Here is a 22,634-nt window from a genome sequence, read left to right as displayed (position 1 = left end):
TTAATCCCCTACTTCATTCAAAACCTTGACTTCACTCTGGGAGGCCGAGGCAGGAGAATCGCTCAGGAGTTCGAAAGGTCCTGAAAAGGTCCTGAAAAGGTCAGGAGTTCGAAACCAGCCTGAGCAAGAGCGAGACCCTGTCTCTACTAAAAATAGAAAGAAATTAATTGGCCAACTAAAAATATATAGAAAAAATTATCCAGGTATGGTGGTGCATGCCTGTAGTCCCAGCTACTCAGGAGGCTGAGGCAGAAGGATGGCTTGAGCCCAGGAGTTTGAGGTTGCTGTGAGCTAGGCTGACGCCATGGCACTCTAGCCAGGGCGACAGAGTGAGACTCTGTCAAAAAGAAAAAAAAAACAACAACTTTGACTTGTTGAGTTCTACTCTTGTCAGGGCCTCAGGAAGTTCACTGTCAACATTCTCCCTTTGAACCCAGTCACTAAAATGATCTCAAAGCTAAGGGGTAGACAGTAGCTCTTCACAAGTAAGCTTGCAATACCCGACTCAGGATAGTTTTCTGTGCAGACAGTTGTAGCTCATTCCTTTTAGAGATAAATCCTGCCTTATTTCCTAGTGTTTAACATTATTATAATCAAAATCTCTCAGAATTTTACCAGCATCTAGCACATTCATGCTGGGGAGAATTGGCAGAGACATGTTAAATGCACTTGATAGCAAGAACCATTTATTTCATACAATAGTTACCAGGAGTTTATTGTACACCTACTACAGATTTTGGCACTGGAGACACTGTAAGAAAACTCTATCCCTGCCTCGTGAATTTGTTTAGAAAAATAGGGAACAAGGCTCAGAATCTTTCAAATGGAGCCTCAGTTGGGTCAACTCAAAATAAGTTTTAAAAAAATTCAATGTCAAAGTCTTCAAGTATATTAAGAATGGCTTGATGAACCCTAGTCACAGAAATTCCACTGACTGAAAGACAGTTCCAATAAAATACCAATCTCTGAATCTAATCCAGCACTTGAAACTGGGAAACCAGATATGAGCCATATTTTTTCTCCTATCTTTTACATTTTCTCATGACCAAAAAGAAATCTTTCTTCTAAGCCTTGACATAGATGGGGGATTTTTAATATTTATCTTTGCAGGGAACAATAGATTGTTTTCACAAAGAAGTGCCAGCATTGAGCCAAAGGAACTTACTATAAGTATTAACAGAAATAATAATTCTCCCTGAGTTTCCTATTCACTGTCTCCTTAATTATACTTCTTCTAATTGCCATCATGGAATATCTGGACTTTATAATCCAAGATACTAAGGTGTTTATTTGATATACCTCCTCCACACTTCAAGTTTTATATTCTCTGCCAAGAATTTAAAAATTTTTGTTGATCTGACAGGGAGAGAAAATTCCATGGTTTGATGAACCCAGTAAGTTTTCAGTAACATCTCAGGTCTAGGGCTGTATTAAATACATATAAATTCTATAATTCCAGAAGACACATTTGAGGTGTATACAGTAAGCCTCCATTTCCTCACCATCATCTCATATCCTAAACTTGTGCAATACAAGTTTCTACCCCCGTCATTCAATGAACAAAACAGCCCTTGATATATGGATTGGATTTTTAAAAATTTTTTCTTTGCCTTATTCTAAATGTAACATAGGGTTAATATAGAAAACTTAGAAAACTGAAAAGCACAAAGAAAATGAAATATCTATAATACCATCAACTATATTGTTAATTTCATTGTATTTCCAACTAGTCTCTTTTCTATGTGTATGTATCATCAATATGGTACTTTTGTTTTAATAAAACGAATGCCAAAAGGCACATACTGATTTGGAGTCTGCTTTTTCCACTTACAAATATAGTTTCTCATGTTGATAATCTTTTTCAATGCTTGCTGCATAGAATTCCATTACACAGAGGTACCTACCACAAATTCCTTAATACTGTTGTTTGACACTTAGGGTTTACATTTTTTCCAGTATTTTAAATCTTTGCTCACAGCTTTGGTGATTTCTCTGGGATAAACTCTTAAGTGGCATTGGTGACCTAAAAGTCATGTCCACTTTAAGACTTTGAACATACTGAAAAGTTTAAACTTTCCCCCTACACTATAACTTTTTTTTTTTAATTCTTTGCCAATCTGAGAGGAAGAAAATGTCAACTCTTTATATTTGCTCTTTTAATGCCAGTCATGTTCTTTTTCCTTTTGCCAGTCATACAGGACTCACAGCTCTACAAATCGATCTTCCTCATTGTATTATCATTTTCCCAGCATCTTCCAGAGATTGTTTCACCAGTGAAGTTCTCCCCTTTATCCACTTCACCTAACCAATCCCCACCCACTCCAGATCCTATGGAATTTATTGTTTCCCGCAATTTGGCACTCAGCACACCCTTGTCCTTACATTTTCCATGAATGTATATTCCATCTTCAATAAAACATTCAGTTGCTCAAGGACAAGGGCCCCACAGAGTCCCAATATACTAATGGCAGGCACGGTGTTGGTGTTGCTTAATAATTCATATTCCCGTGGGACCTCTCAAGGGAGTAGAGGCAAGAGCAAATGACATTAGGGGTTGGGAGTGCAGTGGCCAGATCTTTGAGATGTGGAAAACTAGGAGGCCCTGAGACAATTCGGTAGCAGGCATTTAAGCAAGGAACGCTTAAAATACAGTCCCTAATAATGCCTGACTAATAGTGACAAATATGGACTAAGGGCCCCGGTAGGCCGGACGGCCTGGACTACCCGAAGATAAAAAGAACCCTGACGGGTGCTGGCGCAGGGTGACCCGCTGCCTTTGCTCTGGGTCTCTATTTTTAGGTCGACGTCCTCTAAGATTCCAGTCCTGAGTTTCCGGAAATGATGACCCTGCCAGCTCAGTTTCCCTTTCACCCTTCCCGGGTTCCAGACCCCGCGGGGAGCCGGCCCTCTCGCCCGCAAGTCGCTGCGCACTTCCGGGCGGGTCCGCAGGGGACCTGGCGAGGGACGGCCGGGCGCCGGGGAGGAGCGGACGGCGCCCGCGGGACCCCGCCGGGAGCCCCGGCCCGGCGCGCCCCTCTCCCCGCCGATTGGCTGCGGCCTGCAGCCCGCCGATTGGCTGCGGCCGCGCGGCGCCGCCTCATTTCCGCCCCGGCGCGGCCACGCCCCGCCCACCTGCTCCGCGGCCCCGGGCACTCTGTGGTGTGGGGATTGTTGCGTTTGACAGCTGGACTCGGGAGCGGTGTGCTGCCCGACCGGCGCTCAGTTTCCCGCCGGACGCCAGAAGAATGAAGGCGTCATCCGCGCCGCGCTGGGCGCCTCCCCGCCGCTGCGAGAGTCCCTCTCCTTACCTGGGCTTCCTGGGGACCCTTCTGGGGGCCGTGGCGTTGCTGCTTTCCACCTGCTCGGGTAGGTGGGAGGCGAGTGCCCTGGAGAGCGAGTGCGCGCCCGCCGCCGGGCCGGAGCCTCGCTCGGCAGGGGGCGCGGGGCTGGCGCTGGGGACGGGCCAGGGCTCCCCGGGGCGCGAGGGACAGGGCGCGCGCGCGTGTGTGTCGGGCTGGGGAGTGCGGAGCGGTGCCCCAGGCGAGGGCGTGCCCGGGAGTGCCCAGGTGCGGGGGAGTGTTGCTACCGCGTTTCCTGGGCCGGGAAGGTGGCGCCTTGGCGAGCCGGTGTTCGTGCGTTAGGGCCCAGAGGTGAGGGCTGCAAGCGCGTCTCCTGCGCTCCGGCGGCGGGCTGGGCCGGGCGACACGCCGGCCAGGTGTCGCTCCGAGTGTGCTGTGCGCCTGAGGCCTGCCCTGCGGAGCCCGTGCGTGCGGGCCGCGACGCTCCCCGTGCGCTTTGTGCGCGGTGCGCGCGCGGGCTGTGTCTGGGGAGGGTAGGCTGGGGTCATTGCCCTCGGGCTGGGGAGCAGGCCCTTGGTGCCTGGGGTTAGAGGGATGGGAAGGGCCCGCCATGCTTGTTGTACTCTAAGTGAACAGTCTCCTATTTGGTCTTGGTTTACAAGTGGCTGGCATTATCTTTCTTCTTCTCCTCCTCTCCCTTCTCCTCCTCTAGGCATCTTCCTGTTTCCTGTTTCCAACCAGTATAGACAGTATCTGATTCTATTACCTAATGGATTTTTGGCGTTGGGTTTTTCCTCTTTTCATCAGTTTGGGTCATATTTGAGATATGTGAAGCAACCTGAAAAACACTAGTAAACAAACCTAGTGAGAAATTAGAATCAGAAGAAAAAACAATAAATAGTGTTAATCTGGTTGGTTTTCCCCTGCAGCTCATAAACTAAAGCTGAACACCCATCCCACTAAAGTTTTGTGTTTAATTGAATGGAATAAATACTTTTAAAAAATACATGCTAAAAAAGTACATGCCTGTATAAAACACAATCAAAGGACAACCATTCATAATATTATGGTGTGTTTCCTTCTGACTTGTATGTGCGCCTCATGTGTTTCTAATTATATTTAGGACCCTATTACATATACAGTGTGTATGCTGCATTTCTTTTCTTAGCAGCATTCATTCAAAAAATATTTATCTCATACATGCCAGGTTCTGGTGATAGGCAATCGCAAACCATTCCCATCTCCATGATCCTTATTTTACTATGTTTATACACACATACATGCAGGAATATAAGCAAGGACTTTGTTTTGTTCGTTGTTATGTCCCCAGTGCCAGCAATACAAGGAATCAATCACTATTTGCTAAAATTTAATGGGACGTTCACTCTAAACATCATTCTTTTTAAAAAAATTCAAAGCAATACTATTACAAATAGTGCTATCATAGATCAAGGGAAGTGCTCTGGAAGAAAGCGGCATGATTCTCTGACAGCATTTAACAAATGACTGAAGGCAGGGAAGACTTTTTCCTGCTTAATAACACAGGTCAAACTCTACTGCTCTAGGGCATTTGCTCTTGCTGTGTCTTGCGCCTTGGAGCATTCTCCTCCTGACTCACTGTAACATTGGCTCTTTCTCAGCCTGCACACTCCTTCTCTGGCCACTCTTATTTCAAGTAGACACCCACCCACCCTCCCAACTCCCCCCAGCTTGTAATCGCCTTTCTAAAACTGTTTTTTCTGTTCCCTGTGTCTTCCCATCCGAATGGAGAAATCTTGTCTGTCTTGTCACACTTGTGTTCCAAGTGCCAATTTTTTTTTTGCCTCAGTATTAACACTGACTCAGTTTCAACATCTGTTAAGTATCAGAAAATTAAATATAGTATTTGGCTGGAGCTTAGATAGAGCCTAAGAAAAAATTCCTCCTGCTTCCAGGAGGAAGGTTCTTTAAGGAGTGATGCTTAGGGTGGCTTTTCTGTGGTACCCAAAAAGCTAGCGCAGGGGCAGCTGAGGGTCAGAAAGTATCTGTCTCCGTGTCTATGTAGACTCTCCAGGGATTGCAGGACTCCCGGTCTTGCATCTTACTAAAAAGTTCATTTTGGAGAGGAGTGAGGGATAAGGAGGAGTAGTGGTAAGAAGAAAACAAAAGGAAGTTTTTGTTTTTTTTTTTTAAATAATATTTAGAATAGGCTTAAAACTAAAAGTTGAAGAAGGCTATGAAAGCTATTTGCAATAGAGGAAAATAGATAAATAAAGCAAATAAGGTGCAGTATAGAAGGTAACAAAATTGAAAATGAAGAGATGGAAAAACAAGGTTAAGGTTGAAAGGTAATATCGAGAAAGTAAAGTAAAGCTAAGCTGGGAAAGTAAAAGATGAGCGAAAGTAGCGAAAGTAAAGATGAGAACTCAACTATGCTACGTAGTCAGAATACATGGATGATGTAAGCATTTCATTTTTGGAGCAACTCCTGAGGAGGTTTTGTAAGCAGACAGTGCTGCGCATGGGAGGCCTGCCATCTCAGAGGTAGTTGCTAAATGATACAAGATAGCAGACAGGGAAGACATCAACTTTTGGGACCAGTTGCATGCCTCTTGAAGGGGGGTGCTTGTTTTGGACAAAACCCACAATCTCCTGTTGTGTGCGGTCTCTTCTACCTGTTTTATTAGGTCTTTCTGTTCTTTTCAGTTAAGGAAGGCAAGATCAATAAGTGCTCACACACAATCGCAACAAAAGAAATAGCTAAATCTCCTTTCTCCAATGTGTAAAGCTTTAAGATGGCTATTTTCAATATGAAATTTGTTACAGCATATTCTTCACTATTGTTTTATGTTTGACAGCAGTAGTGTGCCAAATGTCTTTGAATTGCCGCTGTGAGGAACATATTGGCTAGGTGTGGTCCATGTGGGTGAATGGAGTCAGGCATGTTAACTGTTAAACACAAAAGCATGGGAAAGCTCCCCGAGAGATCCAGGCAGAGGAGAGGCCAGAGGGAGGCAATTAATCACTGCTTCCCAGAGGGAGGCCGAAAATGCTTCCTAGAGGCTATGATGAGTAGATTAACACATTGACTGCCATACTAGAAAAAACATTTGTTTCCTTGGGGCCAGGGTGTTTTGTTATGAAAATAGAATAAAAATTCTGAAAACAAAATGATCCTAATTTAATGAAAAAATGTGTTTTTTATTGTTTCATGTGCACAAATTATATGCAACTTGAAAAATAGTTCTCGTGACTCCTGTGAGACATGGGAGTTATGTATATATGCTTCATGAGGCCCTGGGCCCCAAACCAGCATGAGTTAAACACAACTCACATGGCAGTTAATGTGTTAAGTCAAGGAAAACAAGAGTTGAGTAGAAGTTGCAGCTGACCAGGGAGGAAGGGAATTCAGAGAAGCAGCAGCAATGTGAGCAAAGGCACCAAGATCTAGTACAACTGGATTGCCAAGCTACTCATGTGTCAGCAATAGGGCAGTGGAGGCAAGAAAATGGGAAAGGACTGGATCACAAGTGAGCCGTTGTGAAAAGTAACCACTTGTTAGCAACAGACAGTTACTTTCATAAATTCAGACTCTGATGTTATTACCTGTCCTTTTAGGACAACCTGAGCCCTTTTGTTTGACTTTGCACAACATGAATCTAAACTAGGGTTGTTTTAGTTTCCCCAGGCACAGCAGAAGACAGTTTCTTGAAGACTAAATTGCAGATACACTATGTGCATGTGGGGGTTCCAGATGAGTGACAGTAATGGGAAATAGTTTAATGGTGGTTCCCCAGTGTGGGTTGATTACTGGCTTGATCACTGGGTCTGCCACCTACTTGGAATGTATTCTTGGGCAAGTTTCTTCACCTTACGACAGCCTAATTTGTTCATCCCAAGGGGGAAGGGGGGGGATATAGTATGATTATGAAGATTAAGTTACTTTAAAAACACTTAAAATAATGCATGGCACAAATAGTGCTTAATGTTTGCCATTTCTCAAATTATTATCATTGCTATTTAAGAAACAAGCTGAAATCTGTCATTTCCATACTTCAGAAAAAAATATAACCCACGGTATCTCGAGTTCTCCTTTGGTAGTGTTAAAATACCGTTTCTTAAGACCTGGTATTTGATAGATACGTAGGGTGTCTATAGTTGACATTAATCAATTGTACATTTCAAAATAGCTAGAAGAGAATAATTTATATTTATTTCTAGCATAAGGAAAAGATAAATAAGGTGATCAATATCCCAGTTACCCTGATTTGATTATATGAATATATCAAATTATCATATACACTGCAAAAATATGTACAGCTATTATGTATCAATAAAAAATTTAAAAATTAAAAATTTTAGAAAAAGAAAAAAAATTCCATTTCTAATAATACTAGTAATGGAGAATGGGTTCATAATAAACTAATAAAGTATAAATATTTTGACACGAAAGAAATGAAAACTCTCATAAAGGGAAAAAGTCTATTACCAAACTAATGAAAAAATTTTGAAGACAGGCATAAAAACAGCACAGAAAAACATTACAATTTGCAGGTATCACTGAAGCAAGTTGGCTAAACAGTAAAGAATTTGGGTTTTGACCTAAGAATGTTTTAGAACTGATAATAGTATGTCACGCCCGCCTCGCCAGCAAGGAAGACGCGGCAACCGGAGTTCTTCTGACAACGCTTTAATGGGGATTGCTTAACTGGTTACATGCTGAAGACGCCGAGGCGTTCTCGGTGGCTGCTTATATAGACAGTAAGTACACGGGGCATAACCTGATTGGTCAACACAGAACAGGAGAGGAGGCAAGGCTTTGCACATGCGCTGAACATCTGTTTGTCAGACGCACAGTAGGGTGTGACCAGGAAGCCGGCGCCATCTTGCAATGGCGTTAACACCGCGCCCCACAATAGTACTCATTCAGCTTATTCAGCTCTGACACTTGGTCCTCAAAATGCAGTCATGAATGAGACCTGGCTGGTCCTCAAGATGATGACAATCTCCTGGGGGATCTAAACAAGCGATAATCACAATATGAAAAGTGCTATGATAGGCATCAATTAACACATCATGAGGGCATGTAACCCAATGTTTTGTGTTGAGAGATGTCAAGGAAGTAATCTGTTCCTCTTCATTTTTCAGCACACTCCTACTCTTTCTCTGCTATATGCTGGGGTATAGACAAACCATAGGCATAGTCCCTGTCTTTGAGGGTCTTAATGGGGTACACAGACACCCAGATAAGTGTGGTCGGCACCATGTTAGCGCCATGTTCAATCAGTAGCTCCAGGTATTATTGAGAGTAACTAAAACTACTGAGGAAGAGACTGTTAGGATAAATTTAACGAGGAGGAGGCCATTTAATGACTTTAAAAGTAATTGAAGTGATTTTTTTTGTGTGTGTGTGGGCCTAAAAATGAGTGGGAGGTGAGAAATAAAGTAGCTGTCACAGCTGTGTTTTGAGGAACAAAGAAGGTTTAAAAATAGGTTGTGTGGCCAATGGGAGAAGGAGCAAGATGGTCAGGTTTCTTTGCAGTTCCAACTGTGGTCAGATACCATGAATTTCTGGTGATAGCAGTCTAGGCAGGGATGTGGGTATATGCTCACTCCAGAGGGTTAATTTTGCAAGCAGGTGTGAGTGTAGCTAAGGTGGACAGTTGAGTGTATCCAGTGCAGAGAAGTAATTCACTTAACTGAAACAGACCGGGAACTTTGGGGAATTTTCTGAATGCAGCCTATCATATTATTTAATGGCATCTATTATTAAAGTATAGCATTGCAGCTTAGTATTAAGTATATTATAAAATAGCTAGAAGATATAAGTCAAGATACTGTTTTTCAGGAGCTGAGAATGTTTAATTTGAAAATCTCCATAGGAAGAAAATTCAGTGTTCTTGAGGAGTGGAAAACATTTTTATTATAATATAAAAATGTGATATTGGACATAATTATTATAGTATATAAAGCATTTAATCCACTGGTTGACAAACCAAAAATTTTAAACTCTGTACATTGTTGAAAACATGTCTTTTTTGGTGTAGGGTAGGGAGGAGAATTAGTTGAATGGACTAAATCATCTAACTGATATTTCTTTTTCCATATAGAGCACTACATGTGAAAGTAAGGTTAGGAATCCTCTTTGTATCTGCTTTCAAGAAAGTTACTAAACATAAAAGTATAATACAAAGGATACTGATTTAACACTGGCATGCTGTTAGTTGATTTCTGTCTTAGTGGTTCCAGGAAATTCTTGAATGATGTTAAACATTTTTTTCTAAAGCAGAATTATGTAGCATTTCTAGCCCTTTTTATTTCCCATCGTAAAGTGACAATGCCTGGCTCAGGGTAGTTTGGAAGTTTAATGTTAGCAATATAACTCAACTCTATACTGATTTTATTTTTAAACAATGCTTTTAATTCCTAGGGCTTTTTGCTTGCTTTTTTTGTTTGTTTGTTTTAGGCGGTTGATCAAGGCACATTCAGATACCAAGGTCAAGCACAGCGGAAATGTTGAAAACTTATTGCCGATAGGTGGACTGCAGGGCATGGCGTAAATAAAATGTTGGACAGTATACATATGGAGAATTTTAGAATTTAAAATATGACATGAAATGAGGGTAACATTTCCCTTGGTTAGAGTTGTCTTGACCAATCTCAATCTGAAATATGACCGAGATGCAGGGAGTGAAAATGAAAAGGCACCTCAGAAATCAAACTATCTCTTTGGCTCCTTCCCTCGTAGGAGAGACTTTTGTATTACTTCAGCACTTTAGGCCTTTACTTGATCTCTCTTTCATCTTATTTTACATAAATGTTCTAACATATCGGTTAGGTTTACAAGTGCACAGATAATTAAAAGGAAGATGAATTGCAGAAGTAGAAGCAATACCACTGTAGGGAGGGGAAAAAAACGGAAATAAAAAATTCTGAAAGCACAGCAATATAGTAGCTTTACTGTAGAGATATGTTGGATAAACAGCCCAATAGCTGCGTCAAGGACTTCTGAGGGAATTCATGATGCAGTGATCAGTGGGGAAAGATTAAATTGTGTTTAATGTTCAAGAAAACAAAACAAAACCAAATTCATGTAAGGCTATCCAAAGTAGTAAATTCTTATACTTCTGTGGCATCTAGTCACTTACATGATGCTCAATTCATTTATATGAAACAAATGAAATGAAGTCTTATAGTTTGAAATACTTTGGGTCCATATTTATTTTGATCTCTGAAATCTACCGTGTTTATTTAATAATCACCTCTTGCCATAGCATTTCTTGAACACCCACTGGGTATAGCATAGTAGAAAAAGAAGACATGGTCCTTGATCTCTAGGAACTTGCCTTCCAAGGGGAGACAGAGCCTGAAGTCACAAGATGTCGTAAGTTTTTGTTTCAAACTGTGAGAGAGTAATCTGAGCAGAGTGCTTTATATACTATAGAAGATTTCTTAGAGGAAAGGTTAGTTTTTAAATGACATTAGAAAAACGTAGGAAAAGATGCATACCTATGTGTATTTTTTTAAGACCAAAGACACTGATGGTGTCTCTTCAATTCACTGTTGAATGAAAATTCACTTTATTCCCAAACAAACCAAAAGCTAATTGGATGTTACTAAAACAAGCAAGACACATTCTTCCACTATTACCACCACGTTAAGTGTGGAATAATCATTTAAAATCTTGCCAAGGACCTTTCTATTTTTTCTGTGCTACCTGCTGTCAGACTACAGTCCCTGGCTGGTGAAACTAATATCAGTACTTCATCTTTGTGTTCTTCTTCTCTTGTCTCTAGATGCCTGTGAGGACCCACCAGAATTTGAAGCAATGGAGCTCATTAGTGAACTTAAACCCTATTATGAAGTTGGGGAAGAAGTACACTACAAGTGTAAAAAAGGATATTTTTATATTCCTCCTCTTTCCCTCCTTACTTTTTGTGAGAAGAATCATTCATGGTTTCCTGCCACAGATGAAGCCTGTTTTAGTAAGTACACAAGCCTCTTTTTTTCTGCTTGTGCTAGACCTTTTCACACATTTGAGGGTGTATCTTCTGCTATTGAGATGATTTTTTCATATGAAATGAGGTTTAAGATAGCAATGTATTTTTTTTTCAGGCTTTGAGAGGTCTCCAGGGAATCTTTTTTTTTGCATTTGATTGCCTGAGTAAAGGTGAATCTTAAGGTTGTCCTTATGATAGTTAAATAAAGAAGTAATATTCTCATGAATTAAAATAGCAATGTAGAATTTGGATTTTGATTCAAATCCATTTTGAAACTGGATTAAAAAAATAAACTTCAAAATTATTTTCTTTTAGGAGATTCATGTTCATTCCCAAAGGATCCTGAAAATGGCCGAGTAGTGTTTGTAAATGGAACTTACTCATGGGGTTTTGAGGTGCACTATGAATGTCATTGGGGGTAAGTAAGTAAGTTGTTCCTTAGAGGAAATAAGGTAAATATTAATAATTTTAGTTTTGTTTTGCTTTTCTTCTTAAGCATTCATATTAACTTGATTTAATTTTGCTCTCTGTGTGGCAAGTTGTATTTTTAGCCAAACAACTCTTGGGTGTTTTATGGAGGTAGATTTGTAATAAATAGAAAAAAAATTGAAATTGAAGAAAAGTGAAACTGTGTAATACTTGCTATGTCTAATAAAAAGCCTATTGTAAGCATTAGGAATGCAGTAATCATGGTGACTTCATCCTTTACAACAAAGTAGACCCTATTTAAATCTGCTAACTCTCAGAGTTGAAGTAGGGCTCACAGAAATGGGAGGTAGAATTGTCAACCAAAGATATTCTTATATCCACATAACTCTGTAAGGTGTTACCAGACCAAACTTGACCTGGTTAGCCCTTTACCACCATATTGGTTAAAATCTCTCAGTTGGAAAAACCTTATTTTTGAGACTACTGCAAAGAATTGAAGCATCTCAAGAAGGCACTGAACACTTAATAATAACCTTTGTTCTGTAGGGCTTTTTTAATAGTAGCTACTGGGGATACTGGACGTTTGCGAAAAATGTGCATTTGGAGAATGAATGTAATATTCTTAGTCTGTTTTCTGTTGCTATAACAGAATACCTGAGGCTGGGTAATTTATAAAGAAAAGAAGTTTATTCAGCTCACAGTTCTGGAGGCTGGAAGGTCCAAGGACATGGCAGCAGTATCTGGTGAGGGCTTTTGTGCTGCATGATAGCATATCGGAAAGTGAAAGGGAAAGCAAGTGCACATAAAAAAAGACAAAGCATGACCACCTGTTCTTGTGGTAACTAATCCGATCCTGAGAGAAGGAGAATTCACTCATTCCCTCGAGAACTCACTCAGAACTTCCCTCTAGAAAGGCCTTATCCCTTTTAACAACCTAATCACCTCCTAAAGACCCCACCACCTCTCACTACTGTTACACTGGCAATGAAATTTCAACCTGAATTTTGGTGGGGATAAACCACATTCAATCTGTAGCAGTAACACACTATAGTAAGAAAAAAAATGAGTGAGCCTTGGGAGAAAAATCAGGTGTGACTATGTAAGGTGGTTTCACTAATTGTTTTTTAGTTTAGTCAAGTTAAATATTGGAACATTCAGTTAATAGTTACATAGAGCCTGCTAGGTTCTTTGAGAGATACCAAAGTTTAAGACATGGACCCTTCTTGAAGAAGTTCTTATTGAGAAATACAATATACACCCAAAGCTATCCAAGGCAAAACAGTAAATGAAAAATACCAAATAAGTGGAATTATTCATGACAATTACAGTGAGAGTCCAGAAGAAGGAGCAATTCTGGTGAATTTAAATCATCTGGCAAGATTTCATTGAGTACGGGTTTTCCTGAGGAATTCCTAGAAAGATATTCTGATCTAAATAATATTACTAAGAGCTAAAATTTACCTAACATTTACTGTGTGTCAGATACTAACTCATATAATCCTTTAAACAACCCCATGAGGTATATACTTTTATCCCCTTTAAATTGATGTGGAAACTGAGCAAGAGACACTTTAAGTGACTTGCTCATGCTCAAGTAACTAGTAAGTTGTGGAGCAGAGACTCAAATCCAGGCAGTCCAGCTCTAGGGCCTGAGCTCTCTACAATGGTCATTGTCTTTACTGAGCAGAATGGCATGAGCAAAGGTACGGAAATGAATGTATAATGTGAATATAGGAGACAGCAAAAAGGCCAGACTGTCAGGCGCAGCAGATTTATTTAGACATCTTTGCTCTTGGCCAACGTGTATTCAAATGGAGAAATTCTTTATTTGATTAAATTGCACATTTATTTAGCACTTTCATCAGATAGTATGTTGTTTAAGAAACTTCTCCCTCAAACTACTGCAGCATAGAAAAATGACTATATAAAAATTTCATTCATTATTTTGTATATCTTAACTGCCAAAGAAAACAGTAACATTTTTTCATTTAGTTATTACTTAATTGGTGAAGCAATTTTACGTTGTCAACTTAAAGAAGAGGGTCCAGTTTGGAGTGATAAGCCTGCAGTATGTGAAAGTAAGTAAATTCTCTTTTTAAAATTTAGACCAGGCCGGGCGCTGTGGCTCACGCCTGTAATCCTAGCTCTTGGGAGGCCGAGGCGGGCGGATTGCTCAAGGTCAGGAGTTCAAAACCAGCCTGAGCAAGAGCGAGACCCCGTCTCTACTATAAATAGAAAGAAATCAATTGGCTAACTGATATATATATAAAAAATTAGCCGGGCATGGTGGCACATGCCTGTAGTCCCAGCTACCAGGGAGGCTGAGGCAGAAGGATCGCTCGAGCCCAGGAGTTTGAGGTTGCTGTGAGCTAGGCTGACGCCACGGCACTCACTCTAGCCTGGGCAACAAAGCGAGACTCTGTCTCAAAAAAAAAAAAAAAAAAAGAATTAAAAAAAAAAAAAAATTTAGACCAATAGTTCTCAAACTTTTTGACTTCAGGACCCCTCTATGCTTTATGATTAATAAGGATCCCAGTGATCTTTCCTTTATATTGGTTGTATCTATTGATATTTATTATATTGGGATTGAAACTGAGAGGTTTTAAAATAATTACTGATTCATTTGTAAGAACAATACACTCAGTATATGTTAACATATGTAATGTAACTTTTACGGAGAATAAAAATTTTCCAAAACAAAAAAATTAATGAGAATAGTGACATTGCTTTACATTTTTGCAAATCTCTTCAATATCCGGCTTAAAGGAAGACATTTGGATTCGGTCTGTTATGTTATCACACAATATGTAGCCTCAAGGAAAAAAATCACTGAATACTTGTAAGGATGAGAGTGAAAAAAGACAGTATCTTGGTATTATTGTGAACCACCAATTTAGAGAATGGATATATTTACAAATTATAAAGCATTTCTCAACTAACACTCCGTTTAGTTTTTAATCACAAGCATATTTTCTCATTAAGTCATCAGCATCTTTTATGATGACTAGAACAAAGTTTAGCATGGCTTTGCAAATAAATATAGGCATTATATACTTCAAGAAAATGAGTTGTTTTGTTCCTAAAATTCATTACTATGTTAATGGCTTGAATTTGAGATAATATATTTTCCCATAAACCATCTTATGAATGGATATTGAATTCCCAACCAGCTCATAGAAATCCTAGCTTGATGAATTTATTGAAGGCAGTCCATAGAACTTTATTAATGCTGCCTTAATTGTTTGCCTTTCCTTTTGCCTTTCATTTCCTTTTTCCCCCTTTTTAAGAGATTTTGTGTCTACCACCTCCAAAAATAGAAAATGGAAAGCACACCTTTAGTGAGGTAGAAGTATTTCATTATCTTGAAGCAGTAACTTATAGTTGTGATCCTGCACCTGGACCAGAGGAATATTCACTTGTTGGAGAGCATACGATTCACTGTGCTAATCACCATAAATGGAGTCATAATGCTCCTGAGTGTAAAGGTAATACTCTTTCCTTTATTTCCTTCTTCATTTGTAAATACTGTGGAAGCATTTTGGAAATAGTTTTACCTAAAAGTAAACAACACAAGCATATGGCGTCCTCCTCCTGTAAAATTGGTTTCTGATTTAATTTATATCTCTCCATTCGAGTAAAAAAATAGTTCTAGCTGTAGAGTTCCCTATTGCTTACCCCCATGTGTTTGTTTTATACATTGTGAGCTACTGTGTAGGGGCATGAATTATGATTTCTTTTGCTTGAAAGAACCAATAAAACCAGCATACACATAAGAAAGTTTGATCTTGTATTATAAGAAATCTAAGAGTTCTGGCTATAAGTAATGGTAGAGTAGATTGTAACAGACTAACTAACCTTCTCACCAATAGGAATGTTAAACTCTGGATAAAATTTATTTTAAAAATCCCCAAATGTTTAAGGGATTGGAGAGTGACCAAAAACATGGAGACACGGGAGGGGATTTGCCCCTTGAAAGAAAGGAATCACTGAATACCAACAAAATACGTATTGTTTTCAAGTACACATGGAACATTCTCAAAGGTAGACCAAATTCTAAGCAATAAGATAATTTTTAACAAATTCCAAAAAATTGAAATAATTCCAAGTACATTATTTAATCACAAATGGAATGAAAGTAGAAATCAATAACAAGGATATCTAGGCAGTCCCCAAAGAATTGAAAATTATTCAAGATACTTCTGAATAACCCCTGGGTAAAAAAAGAAAGAGGGAAAATTAGAAAATGTTTTGAATTGAGTAAAAACACCACAACATATCAAAATATAAAAATTTGTAGGATGCAGCTAAAGTGTTGCTTGGAGAGAAATTTGTAGCATAAAACACTTATGTTAGAAAACAAGAAAAGTATCAAATAAATGATTTAATTTTCTGTCTTAAGAAACTAAAAAAGAAGAGCAAAGTAAACCCCAAACAAGCAGGTGGAAGGAAATGATAAAGACAGAGCAATGAAATTGAAAAGAGAAAAAATATAGTGAAAATCAATGAAACCAATAGCTGGTTCTTAGAGATCAATAAAGTAGATAAACCTATAGCCAGACTGACACAGGGGGGGAAAAATGGTACAAATTACCAATATCAAGAATGAAAAAGTGGACATCACTAAATATCTTGCAGACATTTAGAGGATGATAAGGGAATGTTACAAACAACTTTATGCCTATAAATGTGACAACTTAAATGAAATTGACAAATTCTTTGAAAGACACAAAATAACAACACTCACCTGAAGATATAGATAGCCTAAATAGTCCTGTATCTATTAAAGAAATGCAATTTGTAGTTAATAACCTTCCCACAAAGAGAACTACAAGCCCAGATGGCTTCACTGGGTAATTCTACCAAACATTTAAGGAATAAATAATAGGAATTCTACATAAGATTTTCAAAAAAAATTCAAGAGAAGAGAACACTTCTTAACCTGTTTTATGATGATAGCATCGCCAACACCAGAAAAAAACATTATGAGAAAATTGCAAACAATATCCTCAAAAATAGGACCACAAATCCTCAACAAAATATTAGCAAGTCAAATCCTATGATATATAAAAAGAAAAGTACATCGTGACCAAGTAGGATTTATCTCATGAATGCAAGGTTGATTCAAAGGCAAAAATTAATCAGTGTAATTTACCATATCAAGAGACCATAAAGGAGAAAAAGACTGTATGATTATCTTACTAGATGCAAAAAAAAAGAGAGAGAGATAGAAAGCATGTGAAAGAATTCATCATCTTTTCATGATTTGCATGATAAAATTCAACAAACTAGGACTCTGAGGGAACTAACTATCTCAACCAGATAAAAGACATTACAATAATCTCACAGCTAATATTATACCTAATGGTAAAAAAGAAACATTATATTATGGTAAAAAGTAACATACTTCATGATTAAAAAAACCCTTAACATAATTTATTTCTAATTGAGAAAGGGGTTACTTAAGGAAGGAACAAGGCAAGGATGTCCATTCTCACCGCTCTGTTCAGCATTGTGATGGAGGTCCTACCCAGGACAATAAGACAAGTGAAAGCAATAGGCATACTTATCAGAAAGGGAGAAGTAAAACTGTCTCTATTCACTAAACACTTACTAGAATGGCTGAGATTTAAGCACACACACAGACAAAGCTGACAGTACCAGGTACTGGCAAGGATATGGAGCAGTTATTATAGAACTCTCATACACTGAGGGTGAAAATGCAAAGTGGAATGATCAATTTGGAACACCTTTGGCAATTTCTTATAAAGTTAAACATACACTTCCCATACAACTGAGCAACCCAAGGACACTGAAAACATTTTCACACAGACACCTACATGAGGATGTTCATAGCATTATTCATAATCACCCCAAACTGGAAACACTCACATGTTCTTCAGCTAGTGAATGGATGAACCACCTGTCTCAGCAATAAGAAGGAATAAACTCCTGGTTCATGTAACAACACAAATGAATACCAAATGCATCATGCTAATTGAAATAAGCCATACTCAGAAGGCTGTGGTTCCATCTATATGATATTCTGAAAAAGCAACACTATAAGGAGAGAAATAGATCATTGGTTGTCTGGTTGGTGGGGGAGGAAGGGTGAATCACAAAGAGGCATGAGGAAATTTGGTGAGTAATGGGACTTTTCTGTATCTCTACTGTCGTGGTAGTTATGCAATTATTATTTGCCAAAATTATTTTGGCAAATTATATTTGCCAAAACTCATACAGTTATACACATGAAAGGGTGAATTTTACTGTGTGTAAATTATATCCAATAATCCTAACTGCATAAAGATCATTAGGTGCTATTGGACACAACAAAAGATCAGTGAACCTGAAGACAGGTCAACAGAAATTTAACATGTTTTAAGAAGAAAGATGGGGAGAGAGCCTTCCAGAGCTATGGGAAAGTATCAAGCAGTCAAGCATAATATATAACTGAAGTTTTAGAAAGGGAGAAGAGAAAAAGTATAGAAAATTATTTGAATAAATATTGGTCAAAAATTACCCAAATTTGATCCAAAACAACAATCTCAGATGTAGGAAATTCAGTGAATCTTGAGCAGGATGAATAAATTATTAAAATTGACCAAAAAAAATCCCAGTAGTCTGGCAGTTTTTACTAAACTACTGAAAACAAAAGTTAGAAAAGCAGCCAGGGAGAGGGAATAAAACAACAAAAACCATATTACATTCGGGAGGGTGGGGGACCAGTAAGAATGACAGCTGACTTAAGGAACTATTGCAGCTAGAAGACAATGATGTCTGTTAAAATGCTAGAAGAAAAGCAAAACCCTTACCCTGGAATTCTATATCAAGAAAAATATATCAATTAAAATGCTTTATGTTTAATTTTTTAAAAACATAAAAGTCTTTAAAAAATTTTTTTTAACATTTTGTATTCCATTTCTTGTCTCTTTGTTCCCACTAGAAATTACTACCTTGTACTACTTTTTTTCTGGCCATATGTCAAAGCAGATTTCCATTAAGTCTTTGGTTTCTCTATTTTTCAGTGGTCAGATGTCCATTTCCAGTAGTCGCAAATGGAAAACAGATATCGGGATTTGGAAAAGTATTTTCCTACAAAGCAAAAGTTACATTTGAATGCAATATGGGGTTTTACCTTAATGGCAGTGATACTGTTTCCTGTGGTGGTAATAGTACTTGGGAACCCTCACTTCCATTGTGTCCTAAAGGTACAAAGTTTGTCTTTTTTCCTTCTTGTTTATGTTTTGTTTTAGACTTTTATTTTTTATTTCTTTGCCATTAAATATCAGTGATACAGAATAATCGAAAAGAAGCAATTTTAGTATTTAACTCTGGTTATTTATTTCTGTGCCAGGTATATCATATAAAATTCACAAAGAATTCTGCTATTGTGATTGTGTAGATTTTTCCAGGGTGCTTAAGCATGTTGTGTATGTCGCATGGGTATGTAAATTTCTCCTGTTCAGTATTTTTATTTATAATAGGTGGATTGCAACAACTTTTTGGAGTACATTGAAGCATGGGCATTTTTATCTAAAAAAAGTCAAGAATGAAAAGCATAATTCATATAAATGAAATGAAAGCAATTAACAACTCCCAAGGGGTTGATCCAGTCTACAAATCTTGTCAGTTCTTGGTGGAAATGCCAGCAATAACTCCCAAGTGTCTGATCCAGTCTACTTATTATTTTGTTTTCCAGTGTCAACCCCTTCCACTGCAAAACCTCTAAATTCCAGTGTCTCAGGTTTAGTAACTTCCTGCTTATATTTTTAAAAATTCTTTAAATTCTTGGTGATTTTTTTTCCACAGGTCCTTTAAATTCGTGATGATCTCCACTCATTCATCATTTTAGTAATGAAAGGAGGTACAACATCTGTACAGACATTTTAGTTGTTATACATAGTGATTCTAAAATCATTTGCCATAGTCCACAGATACAAACAGGAATGTGAACTTGAGAAAGTTATGTAAACTTTAAGTGTGTTTACTCATACAAAAATGATCTAGTGCCTTCTTTACTGGATGATAGTAAGGTTTAAATGGGATGCATTTAAAGCACTTAGCATAGGGTCTGGTATATAGGAAGCTCTTGAAGGTAGCGTGATATGACTTATGTCAACACTAGAATTAATAATGGTGTGAAGGCAGATCTAAGTGTGCTAATATAAAAAAATGTCTAGGAAATCCTCAATGGAAAAGAGTAAGATGCATATTATGTAGTATGATAACACTTTTTTTCTAAAAAGATACATGTATTTAGTTCAAATACATTACTTTCATGATTTATTACTAGTTAACTTCTACAATTCCCATTATAAAATACAAAGCTATAGTGAACATTCTTATGCATACAATCTTCTATACTTGTGCAAATAAATATGTAGGTTAAATTGTGAGAACAAGAACTGCAAAGTTTGCAAAGTATGTGTACGTTTTCATTTTGATAATCTTTTATAAAAATCAAATATCAAAATTAAATCCATAATTATATATTTAAAAGGCTGGTATCAATAATACTGGTGAATTTATAGAATCAAATTTATTTTTCTAGGTCCGAAGCCTACTCATCCCACCAAGCCTCCAGTTTCAAATTATCCAGGTTCGGTAACTCTTTATCCTACTGATATTAAGAACTTCTTAAATGATGAAAGCTGACATCTTGTTGTAATTTGCATTTCTTTAATTATCAATTAAGCTGAGCTTTTTTTGGTCTACATTTATTTATTCATATCCTTTGCCTATTTTTCTGTTAGGTTTCTAATTTTTTTTTTTGAGAGTTCATTATGAATTAAAGCCCTTTTAATATGAAGTGACAATTTTTTCCAGGTTTTTTTTTTTTTTATTTTTACCAGTCAGTTTTAAGTTTTTTATACTATTGGATATAGACTGCTTTTTATAACTTTTAATTACATGAGTAGTATATCAATATATCTTCGTAAAATTTCAAACATTACAAAAGTATACAGAGTAAAAGATCAGTTCTCTTTCTAGTCCATAATCCAAGTTAATCACAGTTAATAATTTGGGATTTCTTTTTTTTCTTTATCTATTTCTGTACATCAATATCTTTTTATGTGCAGTTATGCATGTAGTCTGATATTTTTCCTTTTCTTAAAAATGACATCATGCTGTACATATTTTTCTGCAACTTGTATTTTTTTCATTTAGTGTCTTGGATTGCGATTGTGTTTAGATTTATTCTCATCCTTTCTAATGATGACTTGAATACATACCATATTTTATTTAACAACTGTTCTATCAGTGGTCATTTATAGTTCAGAATTTTATATTGATAGTTGGATGTATCAGTCTTTTCCATAATGGCTATGAGTTTTGTGTCTGTCTTATAAAAAACTTTAGGTCTTCCCTAAGATGAAATGACATTTAAATTGTTGGTGCATCTGAAATTCATTCTGATATATATAATAAGATAGGGTTCCTCCCCACCCCGCCTACCCATATCAAATAGCTAAATAACACCATCTATCTGTTGAATAAGTTGTCTTCTTCCCAACTGAATAGACGTGGCACTTTTTAATCATACATCGAATTCATAGGTGTTCTAGCCTCCTTTCTCCTTTGTACTTTGTCCATTCCTGTATCAGAATCAAGTCTTTTTTTATATACATTTTAATATCTACTAGAACACTTCCTTTTCAGAAATTACCAAGCTACTCTCATGTTAATTTTTCCAAATCAATTTTCTTTTCTTTTTTTTTTTTTTTATCATTTTAAGTATGTAATTCAGTGGCATTAAATACATTGAAATTATTGTACAACTACCGTCTATCTCCAGAATTTTTTCTTCATCCCAGATGGAAACTCTATTCATTAAACCATGAACAGAAATTGATTTCTCACAGTTCTGGGGGCTAGGAAGTCCAATGTCAAGGGGCAGGCACGTGGTGAGGGCCTCCTTGCAGCACCATGACTTGGCAGAAGGCATCGCATGTTGGAAGGGCAGAGACAGGGCAAGAGAGAGCAAGAGGGGCAAAACCACTCCCTCGATAACACACATACTCTTGCAATTACAGCATTAATCCATTCATTATGGCTCATAAACACCTTTTAAAGGTCCCACCTCCCAGTAACTTTGCATTTGCAATTAAATTTCATCATGAATTTCAGAGGGGACAAACACTCAAACCATAGCACCCTCCTACTAAGATATGAAGTAGCATATCATTGCAGTTTTTATTTGCATTTCCCTAATGATTAAGAATGTGTTGAGCATCTCTTCATGTGCCCATTGGTCATTTGTATATCTTCTTTGGAGAATTATCAATTTAAGTCCTTTGCCCATTTTCAAATTGGGTCGATGTTTGTTTTTGAGTTTTAGGAGTTCTGAAAATGAATCCCTTATCAAATATATGATTTGTAAATATTTCCTCCTGTTCTGTAGATTGCCTTTCCCCTCTGTTGATAGTGTCCTTTGATGCACAAAAATTTTTTATTTTGAAGCCCAATTTATCCGTTTTTTCCTATGTTGCTTGTGCTTTTGGGGTCACATCCAAGAAATTACTGCCAAATCCAACATCATGAAGCATTTTCCCTATGTTTTCTTCTGTGTGTTTTATAGCTCTTATGTTTAGGTTTTTGATCCATTTTGAATTAATTATTTAAATATGGTAAGGGTCCAACTTCATTCTTTTGCATGTGGATATCCAGTTTTACCAGCACCATTTGTTGAAGAGACTGCCTTTTCCCCATTGACTGTTCTTGACACTTTTATTGAAAATAATTTGACCATATATTCGAGGATTTATTTCTGGGCTCCCTATTCTATTCCCTTGTCTGTATGTCTGTCTTTATGCCAGTACCACTCTGTTTTGATTATTGCAGTTTTGTATGAAGTTTTGAAATCAGAAAATATGAGTCTTCTTAACTTTGCTCCTTTCCAGGATTGTTTTGGTCCCTTGAGGTTTCA

General features: G+C 37.7%; 1 protein-coding gene across 1 annotated transcript in view; it reads left to right on the top strand.

Moving 5' to 3' along the window:
- Window positions 1-3,110: 3,110 nt before the first annotated feature.
- The window catches only part of CD46 (CD46 molecule), a 32,399-nt gene continuing 12,875 nt past the window's right edge, over window positions 3,111-22,634 (top strand). Inside the window, exons 1-8 of the mRNA XM_075996880.1 lie at window positions 3,111-3,366; window positions 11,075-11,263; window positions 11,594-11,696; window positions 13,700-13,785; window positions 14,995-15,192; window positions 18,733-18,915; window positions 19,407-19,451; window positions 20,259-20,306. Of these exons, the coding sequence (XP_075852995.1) occupies window positions 3,246-3,366; window positions 11,075-11,263; window positions 11,594-11,696; window positions 13,700-13,785; window positions 14,995-15,192; window positions 18,733-18,915; window positions 19,407-19,451; window positions 20,259-20,306 (973 nt within the window). The 5' untranslated portion in view covers window positions 3,111-3,245. The remainder of the gene's footprint in view (window positions 3,367-11,074; window positions 11,264-11,593; window positions 11,697-13,699; window positions 13,786-14,994; window positions 15,193-18,732; window positions 18,916-19,406; window positions 19,452-20,258; window positions 20,307-22,634) is intronic.

The sequence above is a fragment of the Microcebus murinus genome, chromosome 23 (genome assembly GCF_040939455.1).
Source record: "Microcebus murinus isolate Inina chromosome 23, M.murinus_Inina_mat1.0, whole genome shotgun sequence".
NCBI classification, from domain to species: domain Eukaryota; kingdom Metazoa; phylum Chordata; class Mammalia; order Primates; family Cheirogaleidae; genus Microcebus; species Microcebus murinus.
This window is presented reverse-complemented; position numbering and strand designations above follow the sequence as displayed.